Source organism: Anomaloglossus baeobatrachus, chromosome 6, assembly GCF_048569485.1.
Source record: "Anomaloglossus baeobatrachus isolate aAnoBae1 chromosome 6, aAnoBae1.hap1, whole genome shotgun sequence".
NCBI classification, from domain to species: domain Eukaryota; kingdom Metazoa; phylum Chordata; class Amphibia; order Anura; family Aromobatidae; genus Anomaloglossus; species Anomaloglossus baeobatrachus.
The window spans coordinates 473,838,703-473,860,067 of record NC_134358.1 but is presented as its reverse complement, the minus strand read 5'-3'; the positions used below and the strand labels follow the sequence as shown (position 1 = coordinate 473,860,067).

General features: G+C 53.8%; 1 protein-coding gene across 2 annotated transcripts in view; it reads right to left on the bottom strand.

Annotated features, from left to right (window-relative positions):
* Nucleotides 1–21,365, bottom strand: part of HNRNPA2B1 (heterogeneous nuclear ribonucleoprotein A2/B1) — an 84,454-nt gene that overhangs the window by 47,791 nt on the left and 15,298 nt on the right. For both annotated transcript variants that reach the window (XR_012724373.1, XM_075315348.1), the window contains exon 8: nucleotides 8,232–8,360. Coding sequence is in view for 1 of the 2 variants with exons in the window: in XM_075315348.1 (XP_075171463.1) it covers nucleotides 8,232–8,360 (129 nt within the window). In the remaining variant the exon portion in view is untranslated. The remainder of the gene's footprint in view (nucleotides 1–8,231; nucleotides 8,361–21,365) is intronic.

Genomic DNA, 21,365 nt, shown 5'->3' with positions numbered 1-21,365 from the left:
CCTGATTAAGATGAAATGAAGATACGACCTTAGGGAGAAACTCCGGAATGGTGCGCAGCACTACCTTGTCCTGGTGGAACACCAGGAAGGGAGCCTTGGATGACAGAGCTGCCAGCTCAGACACTCGCCGAAGCGATGTGATCGCAACGAGAAACGCCACCTTCTGTGACAGGCGAGAAAATGAAACTTCCTTCAGAGGCTCGAAAGGCGGCTTCTGGAGAGCAACTAGTACCCTGTTGAGATCCCATGGATCTAACGGCCGCTTGTACGGGGGTACGATATGACAGACCCCCTGTAGGAACGTGCGCACCTTAGAAAGACGTGCTAGACGCTTCCGAAAAAAACACGGATAGTGCCGAGACTTGCCCCTTAAGGGAGCCGAGCGACAAGCCCTTTTCTAACCCCGATTGCAGGAAGGAAAGAAAAGTAGGCAATGCAAATGGCCAGGGAGACCCTCCCTGAGCCGAGCACCAGGTTAAGAAAATCTTCCACGTTCTGTGGTAGATCTTAGCAGAAGTGGACTTCCTAGCCTGTTTCATGGTGGAAACGACCCCTTGGGATAATCCTGAAGACGCTAGGATCCAGGACTCAATGGCCACACGGTCAGGTTCAGGGCCGCAGAATTCCGATGGAAAAACGGCCCTTGGGACAGTAAGTCTGGCCGGCCTGGTAGTGACCACGGTCGGCCGACCGTGAGATGCCACAGATCCGGGTACCACGATCTCCTCGGCCAGTCTGTGGCGACGAGTATGACGCGGCTGCAATCGGATCTGATTTTTGCGCAGTACTCTGGGCAAGATTGCCAGAGGTGGAAACACATATGGGAGCCGGAACTGCGACCAATCTTGCACTAAGGCGTCTGCCGCCAGAGCCCTGTGATCGCGCGATCGTGCCATAAATGCCGGGACCTTGTTGTTGTGCCGAGACGCCATTAGGTCGACGTCCGGCACCCCCCAGCGGCGACAGATTTCCTGAAACACGTCCGGGTGAAGGGACCATTCCCCTGCGTCCATACCCTGGCGACTGAGGAAGTCTGCTTCCCAGTTTTCTACGCCCGGGATGTGAACTGCGGATATGGTGGATGCTGTGTCCTCCACCCACATGAGGATTCGCCGGACTTCCTGGAAGGCTTGCCGACTGCGCGTCTCTCCTTGGTGGTTGATGTATGCCACCACTGTGGAGTTGTCCGACTGGAGTCGGATCTGCGCTCTTTCTAGCCACTGCTGGAAAGCTAGTAGGGCAAGATACCCTGCCCTGATTTCCAGAACATTGATCTGAAGGGTGGACTCCTGCTGAGTCCACGTCCCCTGAGCCCTGTGGCGGAGACAAACTGCTCCCCACCCTGACAGACTCGTATCTGTCGCGACTACTGCCCAGGATGGGGGTAGGAAGGATCTTCACTGTGACAATGAGGTGGAAATACGCCACCATTGCAGAGAGTCCTTGGCCGTCTGGGAAAAGGAGACTTTCCTGTCCAGGGAGGTTGACTGCCCGTCCCATTGGCGGAGAATGTCCCATTGAAGTTGGCGCAGATGAAACTGCGCAAAGGGAACTGCCTCCATGGCTGCCACCATCTTCCCTAGGAAGTGCATGAGGCGCCTTAAGGGGTGCGACTGGCCTTGAAGGAGAGACTGCACCTCTGTCTGCAGTGAACGCTGCTTGTTCAGCGGAAGCTTCACTATCGCTGATAGAGTGTGAAACTCCATGCCGAGATACGTTAGTGATTGAGTCGGTGACAGATTTGACCTTGCCAAATTGATGATCCACCCGAAAGTCTGGAGAGTCTCCAGCGTAACATTCAGGCTGCGTTGGCATGCCTCGAGGGATGGTGCTTTGACGAGTAGATCGTCCAAGTAAGGGATCACCGAGTGTCCCTGAGAGTGCAAGACTGCTACCACTGCTGCCATGATCTTGGTGAACACCCGTGGGGCTGTCGCCAGACCGAATGGCAGAGCTACGAACTGAAGATGGTCGTCTCCTATCACAAAACGTAGAAAACGTTGGTGCTCCGTAGCAATTGGCACGTGGAGATAGGCATCTTTGATGTCTGTTGAGGCAAGGAAGTCTCCTCGAGACATTGAGGTAATGACGGATCGGAGGGATTCCATCCGGAACCGCCTGGCGTGCACATGATTGTTGAGCAGTTTTAGGTCCAGAACAGGACGGAAGGAGCCGTCCTGTTTTGGAGCCACAAAGAGATTGGAGTACAAACCCTCGCCCTCGTTCCTGAGGGGGGACAGGGATCACCACTCCTTCTGCTCTTAGAGCGTCCACCGCCTGCTGCTGGGCATCTGCTCGGTGGGGAGGTGGGGCCGTTCTGAATAATGGAGTCGGAGGACGAGAACAGAACACTGTCCTGTGCACGTGAGCACAATGTCCGTCACCCACCGGTCTGTGACCTGTGGCAGCTAAATGTCGCCAAAGGCGGGGGAGTCTGCCATCAACCGCGGATGCGGAGAGAGAGAGAGAGAGCTGAGAGTCATGAGGAGACCGCCTTGGTAGCGGTTTCTCCGGCTGCCTTCCTTGGGCGTGATTGAGCCCGGCCGGAATCTGAGCCCGTCTGAGGTTTTGTAGCCCTTTTGCACGAGGACAATTGGGACCTGCCCGAGCTTGGGAAGGACCGAAACCTCGACTGTACTTTTAGGACAGATTTAATAGGGTAAGTCGCAGTGCAGACATTGCGGGGTTACGGACGCCTCTGCGGTACAGATGTACATGTGCTCAAGGCCAGCTGCGCAAGAACAGCTGAACAGGTTAGGTTGCCTATACGGCTGTGAATGCCGTGGCAACCGACACGCCGATAGCCTCCTAGACAGATTTCAACCAGAGTCCATCTGTCTGTGAATGGCAACTTTAAGTGAAGCCCCATCTCCAGTGCAACTATGGCTCTAGACGCAAGCCTGGAGATTGGAGAATCCACCTTTGGACCCTGGGTCCAGCGCTTGACCACGTCAGGGGAAAAGGGATAACGTGTATCTTTAAAAAACGTTTGGAGAAAACGCTTATCTGGTAAGCGTGGTGTTTCTGGACTGCTTCTCTGAAGTCAGCGTGGCCAGAAAAATACTCCATATCCGTTTGAGATACTGAAAAGGGACTTCTCCTGCTGTGAAGCTGACTCCTCCACTGGGGGAGCTGAGGGAGAAAGATCCAACCTTCCATTGATGGACGCTATAGGATCATTCCGTATGGCGTTACCATCCGGTGTATCCGGATTGAGAGCGATGTCAGGATCAAAGTCCTGGAGAGCTGCCTTATCATACAGAGAGTCCTCCTGGGACCCCCCCGTTCCAAATGAGGTTGGTCAGGAAGATTGCCCATGGCCTGTCTGGACTGCAAGTCTCTATCTTATGACAATATATCTGTCGAAACTGCAATTCCGTCCCTGTCCTTGGACAGGGTTGACAGGTGGTTTCTTTGGCCACGACTAGTAGAGACCCCGGCAGATGAAGTGCTAGATACCCCGGCAGACGAAGTGCTACAGGGGAGCATGCACACAATGGGACGGTGTCATGAATAGCATCCCATGTAGTAAAAACAGCACTGAAAATCTGTGTTGCTTTTTTGCCGCTGCCGACTAGCCATCTAGAAGTATATAGCCAAGAATGGTGACCGTACAGTGCAATGTATAGCATACAAGCATAAAGTACAAATGAACACTGCAGCACAAGCAATACAAGCAGCATAGAAGCCTATGCCCTGGCACCCCTGCTCTTCTGCTGCTGTAGACTAGTCATCTAGGGGAATATAGCCCAGAAGAGTGACCATACAGTGCGATGCATAGCATACAAGCACAAGTACAAATGCACACTGCAGCCCATGCAATACAAGCAGCATAGAAAAAAACCTGTGCCCCAGCACCCTTGGTTTTCTGCTGCTGTAGTCTAGCCATTCCAGGAGAATATAGCTAAGACTAGCGACTGTACAGTGCAGTGTATAGCATACAAGCATAAACACAAATGAACACTTCAGTACGTGCAATACAAGCAGCCTAGAAAGCCTGTGCCTTAGCACACCTGCTTTCCTGCTGCTGATGTGTCGCTCTCCAAGCGGGCATATAGCGACCTATGCAGTTAAAGAAGGGAATTTTGTTACTTACCGTAAATTCCTTTTCTTCTAGCTCTTATTGGGAGACCCAGACGATTGGGGTATAGCTACTGCCCTCCGGAAGCCACACAAAGCACTACACTAAAAAGTGCAAAGCCCCTCCCCTTCTGGCTATACCCCCCCCCGTGGTATCACGGGTACTCCAGTTTTAGTGCCAAAGCAAGAAGGAGGAAGCCAATAACTGGTTTAAACAAATTAACTCCGAGAAACATCGGAGAACCGAAAAAACCGTTCAACATGAACAACATGTGTACCCGCAAACCACAAAAAAATCCCGAAGGACAACAGGGCGGGTGCTGGGTCTCCCAATAAGAGCTAGAAGAAAAGGAATTTACGGTAAGTAACAAAATTCCCTTCTTCTTCAGCGCTCTATTGGGAGACCCAGACGATTGGGACGTCCAAAAGCTGTCCCTGGGTGGGTAAAGAAATACCTCATGTTAGAGCTGCAAGAAAACAGCCCTCCCCTACGGGGATGTCACTGCTGCCTGCAGAACTCTTCTACCTAAGCTGGCATCCGCCGAAGCATAGGTATGCACCTGATAATGCTTGGTGAAAGTGTGCAGACTGGACCAGGTTGCTGCCTGGCACACCTGTTGAGCCGAAGCCTGGTGTCGTAATGCCCAGGACGCACCCACGGCTCTGGTTGAGTGGGCTTTTAGCCCTGAAGGAACTGGAAGCCCCGCAGAGCGGTAGGCCTCTAGAATTGGTTCTTTGATCCATCGAGCCAGGGTGGCTTTAGAAGCCTGCAATCCCTTGCGCGGACCAGCGACAAGGACAAAAAGAGCATCGGAACGGCGCATGGGCGCCGTTCGGGAAATGTAGATTCTGAGTGCTCTCACCAGATCTAGCAAACGTAAGTCCTTTTCATACCGGTGAACCGGATGAGGGTAAAAGGAAGGCAAGGATATATCCTGATTAAGATGAAACGAGGATACGACCTTAGGGAGAAACTCCGGAATGGGGCGCAGCACTACCTTGTCCTGGTGGAACACCAGGAAAGGAGCCTTGGATGACAAAGCTGCCAGCTCAGACACTCGCCGAAGCGATGTGATCGCGACAAGAAACGCCACTTTCTGTGACAGGCGAGAAAAGGAAACGTCCTTTAGAGGCTCGAAGGGCGGCTTTTGCAGAGCAACAAGTACTCTGTTCAGATCCCATGGATCTAACGGCCGCTTGTACGGGGGCACAATATGACAGACCCCCTGTAGGAACGTGCGTACCTTAGGAAGACGTGCTAGACGCTTCTGAAAAAACACCGACAGTGCCGAGACTTGCCCTTTAAGGGAGCTGAGCGACAAGCCCTTTTCCAACCCTGATTGCAGGAAGGAAAGAAAGGTGGGCAATGCAAATGGCCAAGGGGATACTCTCTGTGCAGAGCACCAAGATAAGAAAATCTTCCACGTTCTGTGGTAGATCTTAGCAGACGTTGACTTCCTAGCTTGTCTCATTGTGGCTACGACTCCTTGAGATAATCCTGCAGACGCTAGGATCCAGGACTCAATGGCCACACAGTCAGGTTCAGGGCCGCAGAATTCTGATGGAAAAACGGCCCTTGGGACAGTAAGTCTGGTCGGTCTGGCAGTGACCACGGTCGACCGACCGTGAGATGCCACAGATCCGGATACCACGATCTCCTCGGCCAGTCTGGGGCGACGAGTATGACGCGGCTGCAATCGGATCTGATCTTGCGTAACACTCTGGGCAAGAGTGCCAGAGGTGGAAAGACGTATGGGAGCCGGAACTGCGACCAATCTTGAACCAATGCGTCTGCCGCCAGAGCTCTTTGATCGCGCGACCTCGCCATGAATGCCGGAACCTTGTTGTTGTGCCGGGACGCCATTAGGTCGACGTCCGGCACTCCCCATCGGCGACAGATTTCCTGAAACACGTCCGGGTGAAGGGACCATTCCCCTGCGTCCATGCCCTGGCGACTGAGGAAGTCTGCTTCCCAGTTTTCTACGCCGGGGATGTGAACTGCGGATATGGTGGTGCTTCCCTCTGTGCCTAGTGAGAGGGCTGGAGCATGTAAATCAGGCTCCAGCCCTCGTCGCTGCCGTGAAACAGCGTCTCTCCCCTACCCTGATTGACAGGGTGGGGGCGGGAACGAATCGGAGCTGCCGGCGTCCTAGGCCGCAAAAGCCGGGGACTAGATTTATAAACGCCACCGCCGTAAAAGCGCGGTCGGCGTGTCCCCGGCGAACTAAAAGTCACAGCAGCGCCGCCGGTCCAGCGGGGGTCGGCGCTGTGTTCCCACAACACAGAAAAAAAAAAAAAAAAAAAGTCCCCCAGTTAAACTGTAGGAACACTAGCTCTAGCGTTACGGTCCCCGGCGCACTACAACACCCAGCCAGCCCAGAGTGTGTCTGTGCCTGCCGGGGACACAGAGTACCTGTATGATGCAGGGCCGTGTCCCTGATGGTACTCCTGCTCGGCATCCACCAGGTGCTATGGGTCTGTGGATGGAGCCCGGCGTCAGAGCTTTGAGGCCGGCAGGATCCCACTTCCACAGAGCCCTACAAGGGGATGTGGAAGGAAAACAGCATGTGGGGCTCCAGCCCCTGTACCAGCAATAGGTACCCCAATCGTCTGGGTCTCCCAATAGAGCGCTGAAGAAATACACATGTACACACTGCAGTATATATTGGGGTCAGCACTATGTGTGCCGCTTACCGCCCGCCTATAAGCGGGTGTATGGTCGCCATAGTCCTGCCTTGCCGAAAGTCCGAGCTCGGACTGCAGTAATGGCTGCCGGCGTCTTCCCCAGCTCGTGTGAGGAGGGGCGGGCCGTGGGCGTGCCCCAAGTCAGAGCGGGAATCCGGCGTCCGACAGTGTGCAGTGAGAGGGCTGGAGCATGTAAAAAGGCTCCAGCCCTCGGCGCTGCTGATTGCTCAGCGCCTGTCCCCTTCCCTGAGTGACAGGGAGGGGGCGGGAACGAAGCGGCACTAGGCCGCAGAAGCCGGGGACTGGATTTATAAGCGCCGCCGCCGTAAAAGCGCGGTCGGCGCCCAGTCCCCGGCGAACTACAAGTCCCAGCCGCGCCGCCGCTCCCGGAGCGTCCGGCGCGGTAGTTCCCAATACACAAAGTCACTCAGCAAAGCTGCAGTGACTGTAACCCTTTACTGTCCCCGGCGCACTAGCACACCCAGCAAGTCTGGAGTGTGCTGTGTCTGTGTGTCCGGGTACACAGAGTACCTGTAATGGTGCAGGGCCATGTCCCTGAACGGTACTCCAGCTCCGTATCCAGCAGGTTCAAATGGGTCTGTGGATGGAGCCCGGCGTCAGAGCTTTGAGGCCGGCAGGATCCCACTTCCTCAGAGCCCCTCAGGGGATGTGGAAGGAAAGCAGCATGTGGGCTCCAGCCGCCGTACCAGCAATAGGTACCTCAACCTTACAACACCATCAACGGGTGAGAAGGGAGCATGCTGGGGGCCCTATATGGGCCCTCTTTTCTTCCATCCGAAATAGTCAGCAGCTACTGCTGACTAAAATCTGTGGAGCTATGCATGGATGTCTGACCTCCTTCGCACAAAGCTTGAAAACTGGAGAACCCGTGATACCACGGGGGGGTATAGCCAGAAGGGGAGGGGCCTAGCACTTTTTAGTGTAGTGCTTTGTGTGGCCTCCGGAGGCAGTAGCTATACCCCAATCGTCTGGGTCTCCCAATAGAGCGCTGAAGAAAATACTGATTATATACACTATCATCTGATTATTGATTGTATCTTTACTCTATAGAGATATACTATATATTAGAGTTCTAGTGCTTGGGTATACTATGGTTATGATGTATTCTTACAGGATTTTCAGCCATATATGATGTCCAATGTGGAGGTCCCTCCCTTTTGGGGCACCTTTTATGTCATTATTAATTCATACAATTAGATTAAAAACTATTTTATTTAATAAATATATGCGCATGTTCACTTGCTGTTGCCCTACTTCCCAATATCCACTGGGAGACTGGCATTTTGTCTGACAAGGGGCAGCATGGAGGAAGGACTTAGCTGAGCTTCTGAGAAAGATTTTTTTTTTTTAAGAGATTAGATAAAGGATGGATATGGGGAAGTTGCCGAATTTAATGTGCATTTTCTATGATTTGTGTTTGTTTATCACTGAAGCTACCATATTACCTCCACCATAGTTGTCATATCCACCGCCATATCCACCACCTTGATTTCCATAGCCTGGACCACCACCGTATCCACCTCGTCCACCACCACCACCACCACCATAGCCTGGTCCTCCACCAAAGTTTCCACCTGGATGAATACAAATTCCACATTAGTTACAATACAAATAGACAACACAGCAGGAAAAAGAATTTTGTCACTTACCGTAAATTCTTTTTCTTATAGTTCCGACATGGGAGACCCAGACCATGGGGTGTATAGCTTCTGCCTCCGGAGGACACACAAAGTACTACACTAAAAAGTGTAGCTCCTCCCTCCTAGCATATACACCCCCTGGATGACCACATCTAACTAGTTTAGTGCAAAAGCTGAAGGAGGACATCCACCCACAAGTAGAGATAGAGTAAAACCCGGAATAACCGGAACCTCTGTCTACAACAACAGCCGGTGAAAAAACACGGAACAAGAACTGCCAACAGGCAACAGGGAGGGAGCTGGGTCTCCCATGTCGGAACTATAAGAAAAAGAATTTACGGTAAGTAAACAAAATTCTCTTTCTTCATCGTTCCTTATGGGAGACCCAGACCATGGGACGTCTCAAAGCAGTCCATGGGTGGGAAATAAACAGAAAACTGAGAAGTAGGCAAAACCTAACTTCACAAATGGGCGACAGCCGCCTGAAGGATGCGTCTGCCCAAGCTCGCATCTGCCGAAGCATGAGCATGCACTTGGTAGTGCTTCGAAAAGGTGTGCAGACTAGACCAAGTGGCAGCCTGACAGACCTGCTGAGCCGTAGCCTGGTGCCTGAAAGCCCAAGAGGCACCGACAGCTCTGGTCGAGTGTGCCTTGATCCCCGGCGGGGGAGGCACCCGAGTACACTGGTAGGCATCGGATATGGCCGACCTAATCCAACGAGCTAGGGTCGGTTTAGAAGCAGAGAGACCCTTGCGCTGACCTGTGGTCAGCACAAAAAGAGAGGTGCACCGTTTAAGAGCAGCGGTGCGTGACACATAGATCCGGAGCGCCCGCACCAAATCTAAAGTATGCAACGCTTTCTCAACGCGATGCACAGGGGTCGGACAAAGGGAAGGCAATGAAATATCCTGGTTAAGGTGGAAAGGAGACACCACCTTAGGGAGAAAGTCCGGAGTCGGACGGAGAACCACCTTGTCTTGGTGAAAAACCAAAAAGGGTGACTCCGAAGAGAGCGCAGCCAAATCAGAGACTCTCCTGAGAGAAGTTATGGCCACCAGAAAGACCACTTTCTGTGAAAGTCGAAACAAAGAAACCTCCCTAAGAGGCTCAAAGGGGGGTTTCTGTAAGGCCGTGAGGACCAGATTAAGGTCCCAGGGATCCAGAGGCCGCCGGCAAGGCGGAATGATGTGAGATGCGCCCTGCATGAAGGTGCGCACCTGGGCCAGTCGGGCGATACACCGCTGGAACAACACTGACAGAGCCGAGACCTGTCCCTTGAGGGAATTGAGAGATAGTCCTAGCTGCAGACCGGACTGTAGAAAGGACAGGATGGTCGGCAAGGAAAACGGCCAAGGAGCATTGCCGGAAGAGCGACACCAGGACAGGAAAATTCTCCAAGTCCTGTGGTAAATCCTGGCCGAGGAAGACTTCCGAGCCTGAGTCATAGTGGAGATGACTTCGGAAGGAATGCCTGAAGCCGTCAGGATCCAGGACTCAAGAGCCAAGCCGTCAATCTGAGAGCCGCAGAATTCTGGCGGAAAAACGGACCTTGTGAGAGAAGGTCTGGGCGGTCCGGGAGATGCCACGGCACCTCTACGGACAGACGGAGCAGGTCTGGGTACCAAGCTCGCCTGGGCCAGTCCGGAGCAATGATTATGACCCGACGGCCCTCCATTCTGATCTTGCGCAGGACTCTGGGCAAGAGAGCTAGAGGGGGAAACACGTAGGCCAGACGGAACTGGGACCAATCCTGAACCAGCGCGTCCGCCGCCAAGGCCTGAGGATCGTGGGAGCGAGCCACGTAAACCGGGACCTTGTTGTTGTGCCGGGATGCCATTAGATCCACTTCTGGGGTGCCCCACTTGCGGCAGATTGACCGGAACACTGCCGGATGCAGGGCCCACTCGCCGCTGTCCACGGTTTGACGGCTGAGATAATCTGCCTCCCAGTTTTCTACGCCTGGGATGTGGACTGCGGATATGGTGGACTTTGAGTCCTCCGTCCACTGAAGGATACGTTGAACTTCCAACATTGCTAGGCGGCTGCGAGTCCCGCCCTGGTGATTGATGTAGGCAACTGCTGTCGCGTTGTCTGACTGGACTCGAATGTGCTTGCCCGCCAACAGGTGGTGAAAGGCTACGAGAGCTAAGAGCACAGCTCTGATTTCCAGCACATTGATCGAGAGGGCTAATTCGGACGGAGTCCAAGTGCCCTGTGCTCGGTGGTGGAGAAACACTGCTCCCCAGCCGGATAGACTGGCATCTGTGGTGAGAATCACCCAGGACGGAGCCAGGAAGGAGCGTCCCTGAGACAGAGAGGGGCCGAAGCCACCACTGAAGAGAGCTCCTGGTCTGTGGCGACAGAGCCACTAGCCTGTGCAAGGAAGAGGTCCGCTTGTCCCAACAGCGGAGAATGTCCAGCTGCAGGGGACACAGATGGAACTGGGCAAAGGGAACCGCTTCCATTGACGCCACCATCTGACCCAGCACCTGCATGAGGTGTCTGATGGAATGACGGCGGGGCTTCAACAGAGAGCGCACCGACAGATGAAGGGACTGCTGTTTGACTAAGGGCAGCTTCACAAGTGCCGGCAGAGTCTCGAATTGCATCCCTAGGTACGTAAGTTTCTGGGTCGGGGTCAGAGTGGACTTGGGCAGGTTGACAAGCCACCCGAATTGAACAAGCGTGGCGAGAGTGAGCGAGGTCGTCCAGGTAGGGAATCACTGCCAACCCCTGGAGGTGCAGAACCGCAACCACTGCTGCCATGACCTTGGTGAATACACGAGGGGCCGTGGCTAAGCCGAAGGGGAGAGCCACGAATTGGAAATGTTCCTCTCCGATTGCAAAACGTAGCCAACGCTGGTGTGAAACTGCAATTGGCACATGCAGATAGGCATCTCTGATGTCGATGGATGCTAGAAAATCTCCTTGGGTCATTGAGGCAATGACTGATCGCAGAGATTCCATGCGAAAGTGCCGCACCTGAACATGCTTGTTGAGAAGCTTGAGATCCAGGATGGGCCGGAAGGAACCGTCCTTCTTGGGGACTAGGAAGAGGTTTGAGTAGAAACCTCTGAACCGTTCCCGGGCGGGAACCGGTACAATTACTCCGTTGGCCTGCAAGGATGCCACGGCCTGAGAAAAGGCGGCGGCTTTGGAGCAGGGGGGAGTGGACAGAAAGAATCTGTTTGGCGGGCTGGAACAAAATTCTATCCTGTAGCCGTGGGAGATATGTGTTGGAACCACACGTCGCCAAAGTGGGAGAGCCTGCCACCGACCAAGGACGTTGCTGGCGCAGCCAGATAGTCAAGAGGAGGCTGCCTTAGTGGCAGCGGCTCCTCCGCTCTTCTGAGGACGCGGCTTCGTGCGCCAGCTGGGTTTTCGATCCTTGGCTGAGTTAGTGGACGAGGCTGAGGGCTTAGAGGATGACCAGTTAGAGGAACGAAAGGAACGAAACCTCGACTGGTTCCTGCCCTGGACAGGTTTCCTAGTTTTAGTTTGTGGCAAGGAAGTACTCTTCCCGCCAGTAGCTTCCTTAATAATTTCATCCAGTTCACCGAACAGCCGGGACCCAGCAAAGGGGAGCCCAGCAAGGTACTTCTTGGAAGAAGCGTCTGCTTTCCACTCTCGAAGCCACAAGATCCTGCGGATCGCGAGGGAATTAGCGGAAGCCACCGCCGTGCGGTGAGAAGCCTCCAGAATGGCAGACATGGCATAGGATGAAAAGGCCGAAGCCTGGGAAGTTAAGGCAACCATTTCGGGCATAGAGTCCCTGGTGAGGGAATGCATCTCCTCCAGAGAAGCAGAGACGGCCTTAAGAGCCCACACTGCTGCAAAGGACGGGGAGAACGAGGCCCCTGCCGACTCATATACAGATTTGGCCAGAAGGTCAACCTGGCGGTAAGTAGGATCCTTAAGTGAGGTGCCATCGGCCACAGATACAACTGTCCGGGCTGAGATTCTAGACACCGGAGGATCTACCTTTGGTGAATGAGCCCACTCCTTGACCACCTCTGGTGGAAAGGGAAAACGGTCATCAGAACTACGCTTTGGGAAGCGTTTGTCAGGACAGGCCCTGGGCTTGGTCACAGTGGCCTGAAAACTGGAGTGGTTAAAAAACATACTCCTTGCTCTCTTAGGTGAGGTAAACTGGTGTTTTTCTACCAGAGAGGCTTGTTCCTCTGACACTGGTGGATTGAGGTACAGTACGGAATTAATGGACGCAATCAAGTCACTAACATCCGCATCACTTTCAGATAGATCAATGGGGTACATAGAGGTAGCGTCCGAGCCCACAGTAAAGGCATCCTCCTCGCCCAGCAATTCAGTTCGTGAATCAGAGCCGTGGGACGAGGAAGGAGAAGAGTCCCTGCGTCTCCGTTTAAGAGGACGGGGTCCGGGAACAGATGAAAAATCCTCTGTGAGCTCTGCAGAGCGAGTCGGAGCAGCAGAGGCGCCCTGAGAAAGGGGCTGATGCATGGTCAGCAGAGTCCGGGACAGCTGTCCCATGGAGTCGGCAAAGGACTGGGAGATAGCTTTAGAAAACGATGCTACCCAAGCCGGGGGTTCAGCCGGAGGGACCCCTGGGGAGACTCCAGGCTGAGGCACCACCATGTTAGAGCAGGCATCACAATGAGGATATGTGCTCGGTTCAGGCAGTATGAGCTTACATGCAGTGCATATTGAGTACAGCCTTGCAGCCTTGCTCCTAGTGAGAGACATGCTGCTGAGGTGGAGGTTCTGCAGTAAAGAACACACTCCTTCAGAATGACCCCCAGAGAGTGTATAAGAAAGTCCACAACCAGAGGTTGTGGCTTACCAGACCGTTTTGTGTGCCCTCCGGATCCCACAGCTTGGACCCCCAGATAGATGCAGAGCTGCAGCAGCCAGCGCCGATCAGTGTGTAAACGCTGATAAAATGGCGCCGGAGTGAGGAGGGGGGGGCGGGGTTTAGTCCAAGAGCGGGAACCAGAGGGCCAAGGAGAAATACAGGGGAGGGAAACATCTCCTCAGAGAGGAGTGTCCTCCCCTGAGCTGAACGGCCGGTGCCGCACTGTCCCTCTGCATGACTGACATGCAGGGGCAGTGAAAACGAAACTAGGCCGCAGCCGAATCCGGGGCCTAAATTTTCTCATGCGGCCGACGAGCAGGCACCCTCGGCGCGGTTCTCAGGGGAAAACCAGAGAACCGGCCGGAAATCACAGCACAGTGAAATGAAGGGAATTTTGTTACTTACCGTAAATTCCTTTTCTTCTAGCTCCTATTGGGAGACCCAGACGATTGGGTGTATAGCTACTGCCTCCGGAGGCCACACAAAGCATTACACTAAAAAGTGTAAGGCCCCTCCCCTTCTGGCTATACACCCCCCGTGGGAACACGGGATGCTCAGTTTTAGTGCTAAAGCAAGAAGGAGGAAAGCCAATAACTGGTTTAAACAAATTCACTCCGAGTAACATCGGAGAACTGAAAACCGTTCAACATGAACAACATGTGTACCCGAAAAAACCAAAAATCCCGAAGGACAACAGGGCGGGTGCTGGGTCTCCCAATAGGAGCTAGAAGAAAAGGAATTTACGGTAAGTAACAAAATTCCCTTCTTCTTCGGCGCTCCATTGGGAGACCCAGACGATTGGGACGTCCAAAAGCAGTCCCTGGGTGGGTAAAGAAATACCTCATGTTAGAGCTGCAAAGCCGGCCCTCCCCTACGGGGAGGCAACTGCCGCCTGCAGGACTCTTCTACCTAGGCTGGCGTCCGCCGAAGCATAGGCATGCACCTGATAATGTTTGGTGAAAGTGTGCAGACTCGACCAGGTAGCTGCCTGGCACACCTGTTGAGCCGTAGCCTGGTGTCGTAATGCCCAGGACGCACCCACAGCTCTGGTTGAGTGGGCCGTTAGCCCTGAAGGAACCGGAAGCCCAACAGAACGTTAGGCTTCAAGAATTGGTTCTTTGATCCCTCGAGCCAGGGTGGATTTGGGAGCCTGCAACTCTTTGCGCTTACCAGCGACAAGGACAAAGAGTGCAACTGAGCGGCGCAAGGCGCCGTGCGGGAAATGTAGATTCTGAGTGCTCTCACCAGATCTCACAAATGTAAGTCCTTTTCATACCGGTGAACCGGATGAGGACAAAAGGAAGGCAAGGAGATATCCTGATTAATATGAAACGAGGATACTACCTTAGGGAGAAACTCCTGAATGGGGCGCAGCACTACCTTGTCCTGGTGGACCACCAGGAAGGGAGCCTTGGATGACAGCGCTGCTATCTCAGACACTCTCCGAAGAGACGTGATCGCTACCAGAAAGGCCACTTTCTGTGATAGTCGAGAAAGTGAAACATCCGTCAGAGACTCGAAAGGCGGCTTCTGGAGAGCAACTAGTACCCTGTTCAGATCCCATGGATCTAACGGCCGCTTGTACGGGGGGACGATATGACAAACCCCCTGCAGGAACGTGCGTACCTGCGGAAGTCGTGCTAGACGCTTCTGAAAAAACACCAATAGCGCCGAGACTTGCCCTTTAAGGGAGCCGAGCGACAAGCCCTTTTCCAACCCAGATTGCAGGAAGGAAAGAAAAGTAGGCAATGCCAATGGCCAGGGGGATACTCCTTGTACAGAGCACCAGTAAAAGAAAATCTTCCACGTCCGTGGTAGATCTTAGCAGACGTGGGCTTCATAGCCTGTCTCATGGTGGCAACGACCCCTTGGGATAATCCTGAGGACACTAGGATCTAGGACGCAATGGCCACACAGTAGGTTCAGGGCCGTAGAATTCAGATGGAAAAACGGCCCTTGGGACAGTAAGTCTGGCCGGTCTGGTAGTGCCCACGGTTGACCGACCGTGAGATGCTTGTCGCCAGAGCTCTTTCTCCGTCTTCCACCCCCAGCAGAATCCGGCGGACTTCCTGGGAGGCTCGCCGACTGCGTAGTCCGCCTTGGTGGTTGATGTATGCCACCACTGTGGATTGTCCGACTGAATTCGGATCTGTTTGCCTTCCAGCCACTGCAGGAAGTCTTGCAGAGCAATATACACTGCCCAGAGCTCCAGACAATTGATCTGAAGAGTGGACTCCTCTGAAGAGAGTCTTTGATCGTCTGAGAAAGGGGGACGTTCCTGTAGGGACATCGACTTCCCCTCCCATGAGCGAAGAATGTTCCATTGAAGTGGACGCAGATGAAACTGCGTGAAAGGGACTGCCTCTGGATGAGGCGTCTCCTTGAAGGAGAGACTGCACCCCCGTCTGTATTGACCGCCGTTTGTCCAGTGGAAGCTTCACCATCGCTGAGAGAGTGTGAAACTCCATGCCAAGATATGCCAGCGAGTGGGTTTAACTTTGAAAAGTTGAAGACCGACCCGAAACTCTGGGAAGTCTCCAGCGCCATGTTCAGGCTGTGTTGGCATGCCTCTTAAAGAAGGGAATTTTGTTACTTACCGTAAATTCCTTTTCTTCTAGCTCTTATTGGGAGACCCAGACGATTGGGGTATAGCTACTGCCCTCCGGAGGCCACACAAAGCACTACACTAAAAAGTGCAAGGCCCCTCCCCTTCTGGCTATACCCCCCCGTGGTATCACGGGTTCTCCAGTTTTAGTGCCAAAGCAAGAAGGAGGAAGCCAATAACTGGTTTAAACAAATTAACTCCGAATAACGTCGGAGAACTGAAAAACCGTTCAACATGAACAACATGTGTACCCGCAAACAACAAAAAAATCCCGAAGGACAACAGGGCGGGTGCTGGGTCTCCCAATAAGAGCTAGAAGAAAAGGAATTTACGGTAAGTAACAAAATTCCCTTCTTCAGCGCTCTATTGGGAGACCCAGACGATTGGGACGTCCAAAAGCTGTCCCTGGGTGGGTAAAGAGATACCTCATGTTAGAGCTGCAAAACAGCCCTCCCCTACGGGGATGTCACTGCCGCCTGCAGGACTCTTCTACCTAAGCTGGCATCCGCCGAAGCATAGGTATGCACCTGATAATGTTTGGTGAAAGTGTGCAGACTCGACCAGGTAGCTGCCTGGCACACCTGTTGAGCCGAAGCCTGGTGTCGCAAAGCCCAGGACGCACCCACAGCTCTGGTTGAGTGGGCTTTCAGCCCTGAAGGAACCGGAAGCCCAGCAGAACGGTAGGCTTCCAGAATTGGTTCTTTGATCCATCGAGCCAGGGTGGCTTTAGAAGCCTGCGACCCCTTGCGCTGGCCAGCGACAAGGACAAAAAGTGCATCTGAACGGCGGATAGGCGCCGTGCGAGAAATATAGATTCTGAGTGCTCTCACCAGATCTAGCAAACGTAAGTCTTTCTCATACCGGTGAACCGGCTGAGGACAAAAGGAAGGCAAGGATATATCCTGATTAAGATGAAACGAGGATACGACCTTAGGGAGAAACTCCGGAATGGGGCGCAGCACTACCTTGTCCTGGTGGAACACCAGGAAGGGAGCCTTGGATGACAGAGCTGCCAGCTCAGACACTCGCCTAAGCGATGTGATCGCAACAAGAAACGCCACTTTCTGTGACAGGCGAGAAAAGGAAACGTCCTTTAGAGGCTCGAAGGGCGGCTTTTGCAGAGCAACTAGTACTCTGTTCAGATCCCATGGATCTAACGGCCGCTTGTACGGGGGCACAATATGACAGACCCCCTGTAGGAACGTGCGCACCTTAGGAAGACGTGCTAGACGCTTCTGAAAAAACACCGACAGTGCCGAGACTTGCCCTTTAAGGGAGCTGAGCGACAAGCCCTTTTCCAACCCCGATTGCAGGAAGGAAAGAAAGGTGGGCAATGCAAATGGCCAAGGGGATACTCTCTGTGCAGAGCACCAGGATAAGAAAATCTTCCACGTTCTGTGGTAGATCTTAGCAGACGTTGACTTCCTAGCTTGTCTCATTGTGGCTACGACTCCTTGAGATAATCCTGCGGACGCTAGGATCCAGGACTCAATGGCCACACAGTCAGGTTCAGGGCCGCAGAATTCTGATGGAAAAACGGCCCTTGGGACAGTAAGTCTGGTCGGTCTGGCAGTGACCACGGTCGACCGACCGTGAGATGCCACAGATCCGGATACCACGATCTCCTCGGCCAGTCTGGGGCGACGAGTATGACGCGGCTGCAATCGGATCTGATCTTGCGTAACACTCTGGGCAAGAGTGCCAGAGGTGGGAAGACGTATGGGAGCCGGAACTGCGACCAATCTTGAACTAATGCGTCTGCCGCCAGAGCTCTTTGATCGCGCGACCTCGCCATGAATGCCGGGACCTTGTTGTTGTGCCGGGACGCCATTAGGTCGACGTCCGGCACTCCCCATCGGCGACAGATTTCCTGAAACACGTCCGGGTGAAGGGACCACTCCCCTGCGTCCATGCCCTGGCGACTGAGGAAGTCTGCTTCCCAATTTTCTACGCCTGGGATGTGAACCGCGGATATGGTGGATGCTGTGTCCTCCACCCACATTAGAATGCGCCGGACTTCTTGGAATGCTTGCCGACTGCGCGTCCCTCCTTGGTGGTTGATGTATGCCACCGCTGTGGAGTTGTCCGACTGGATTCGGATCTGCTTTCCTTCCAGCCACTGTTGGAAGGCCAGTAGGGCAAGATACACTGCCCTGATTTCCAGAACATTGATCTGAAGGGTGGACTCCTGCGGAGTCCACGTCCCCTGGGCCCTGTGGTGGAGAAACACTGCTCCCCACCCTGACAGACTCGCATCTGTCGTGACCACTGCCCAGGATGGGGGCAGGAAGGATCTTCCCTGAGACAATGAGGTGGGAAGGAGCCACCATTGTAGAGAGTCCTTGGCCGTCTGGGAAAGAGAGACTTTCCTGTCCAGGGACGTTGACTTCCCGTCCCATTGGCGGAGAATGTCCCATTGAAGTGGGCGCAGATGAAACTGCGCAAAGGGAACTGCTTCCATGGCTGCCACCATCTTCCCGAGGAAGTGCATGAGGCGCCGTAAGGGGTGCGACTGGCCTTGAAGGAGGGATTGCACCCCTGTCTGTAGGGACCGCTGCTTGTTCAGCGGAAGCTTCACTCTCGCTGCTCGAGTATGAAACTCCATGCCAAGATACGTTAGCGACTGTGACGGTGACAGATTCGACTTTGGAAAGTTGATGATCCATCCGAACGTCTGTAGAGTCTCCAGCGTAGCATGTAGACTGAGTTGGCATGCCTCTTGAGAGGGTGCCTTGACAAGTAGATCGTCTAGGTAAGGGATCACCGAGTGTCCCTGAGAGTGCAAGACTGCTACCACCGCCGCCATGACCTTGGTGAAGACCCGGGGGGCTGTCGCCAGACCGAATGGCAGAGCTACGAACTGAAGATGGTCGTTTCCTATCACAAAACGTAGAAAACGTTGATGTTCTGTAGCAATTGGCACGTGGAGATAAGCATCTTTGATGTCTATTGAGGCAAGGAAGTCTCCTTGAGACATTGAGGCAACGACAGAGCGGAGGGTTTCCATCCGGAACCGTCTGGCGTGCACATGTTTGTTGAGCAGCTTTAGATCCAGAACAGGACGGAACGAGCCGTCCTTTTTTGGAACCACAAAGAGATTGGAGTAAAACCCTCGCCCTTGTTCCTGAGGCGGTACAGGAACCACTACTCCTTCCGCTCTTAGGGAGTCCACCGCCTGCAGCAGGGCATCTGCTCGGTCTGGATGTGGGGAGGTTCTGAAGAACCGAGCTGGAGGACGAGAACTGAACTCGATTCTGTACCCGCGAGACAAAATGTTTGTCACCCACCGGTCTTTGACCTGTGACATCCAAATGTCGGAAAAGCGGGAGAGCCTGCCCCCGACCGGAGATGCGGAGGGGGGGGGCTGGAAGTCATGAGGTAGCCGCTTTGGAAGCGGTTCCTCCATTTGCTTTCTTGGGGCGTGCGTGAGCCCGCCAGGAATCTGAGACTCTTTGCGTCCTCTGAGTCCCTTTGGACGAGGAGAATTGTGTCTTGCCCGAACCTCGAAAGGACTGAAACCTCTGCTGCCATTTTTTCTGCTGAGGTTTGCTTGATCTGGGCTGGGGTAAGGAAGAGTCTTTACCCTTGGACTGTTTAATGATGTCAGCCAATGGCTCGCCAAACAGTCTATCTCTAGATAAAGGCAAGCTGGTTAAACATTTTTTGGAACCAGCATCTGCTTTCCAGTCCTTTAACCACAAGGCTCTGCGCAAAACTACCGAATTGGCGGACACCATTGAGGTGCGGCTGGTAGATTCTAGGACCGCATTGATAGCGTAAGACGCAAACGCAGACATCTGCGAGGTAAGGGACGCCACTTGCGGCACCGCTGGATGTATGATAGCATCACTTTTGCTAAACCAGCTGAAATAGCTTGGAGTGCCCATACGGCTGCGAATGCTGGAGCAAACGACGCGCCGATAGCTTCATAGACAGATTTTAACCAAAGGTCCATCTGTCTGTCATTGGCATCCTTAAGTGAAGCGCCATCCTCCACTGCAACTATGGATCTAGCTGCAAGTTTGGAAATCGGGGGGTCTACTTTTGGACACTGGGTCCAGCGCTTGACCACATCAGGGGGGAAAGGAAAACGTGTATCCTTAGAACGTTTAGAGAAACGCCTTTCTGGATGAGCGTCGTGTTTCTGGATTGACTCTCTGAAGTCAGAGTGATCCAAGAAAGCACTCAATTTACGCTTGGGATAGAGGAAACGAAACTTCTCCTGCTCTGCAGCTGCCTCCTCTGCAGAAGGAGCTGGGGGAGAAATATCCAACAGTCTATTGATGGCTGAGATAAGCTCGTTTACCATGGCGTCCCCATCCGGGGTATCCAGATTGAGAGGGGTTCCAGGATAAGACTCCTGATCACTCTCTTCAGACGCATCACAGGGCGACTGATTGCGCTGAGACCCTGAGCAGTGTGATGACGTTGAGGGTCTTTCCCAGCGAGCTCGCTTAGGGTGGCTGGGGCTATCTGAGTCATAATACTCAGCCTGGGAAGCCGGGGACCCCCTTGCAGTCTGGATTAATTCCAACTGAGGGGGATTAGAGGACAGAGACCTCGCCGTGTCCATAGACTGAGCCCCAGTCATGGATTGCAAAGTTTCAAGGATTTTTGCCATAGTCACAGACATTCCATCAGCAAAAACTGCAAAGTCTGTCCCTGACACCGGGGCAGGACTTACAAGCGTCTCAGCCTGGGTCACTACCCCTCCGGACTCCGGCTGGCGAAGCAGCACCGGATCTGAGCATTGCACACAATGGGGGTCTTTGGAACCTGCTGGTAGAGCAGCCCCACATGCAGCACACGCAGTGTACACAGCCCTAGCCTTGGCAGCCTTGCGTTTTGTGGATGACATGTTGCTGCCTCCTCAGAGCGATCTGGGGTATCCAGCCAGGAAGCGACCTCACAGTGCAAGAAATAAATAAATATATATATCTGGTGACACAGTACACCAATACACACTGAGGCACTAGAGGGGCCAGCTGAAATGCCGCTTACCGCCCGCTTAAGAGCGGGTGTGTGGTCGCCAAAAGCCCCCTAGTCCAGGTCTCCCAGAGCCTTGCGTCCTTCCTCCAGCCAGACTGCATGTAATGGCTGCCGGCGTCCTGGGAGAGGAGGGGGGGCGGGCCCTGGGCGTTCCTGGCTAAGAGCGGGAAGCCTGCTTCCCTCTGTGCCTAGTGAGAGGGCTGGAGCATGTAAATCAGGCTCCAGCCCTCGTCGCTGCTGCGAAACAGCGTCTCTCCCCTACCCTGATTGACAGGGTGGGGGCGGGAACGAAGCGGAGCTAGGCCGCAAAAGCCGGGGACTGGATTTATAAACGCCGCCGCCGTAAAAGCGCGGTCGGCGTGTCCCCGGCGCACTACAAGTCACAGCAGCGCCGCCGGTCCAGTGGGGGTCGGCGCTGCGTTCCCACAACACAAAAGTCCCCCAGTAAACTGCAGGAACACCAACTCAATCGTTACGGTCCCCGGCGCACTACAACACCCAGCCAGCCCGGAGT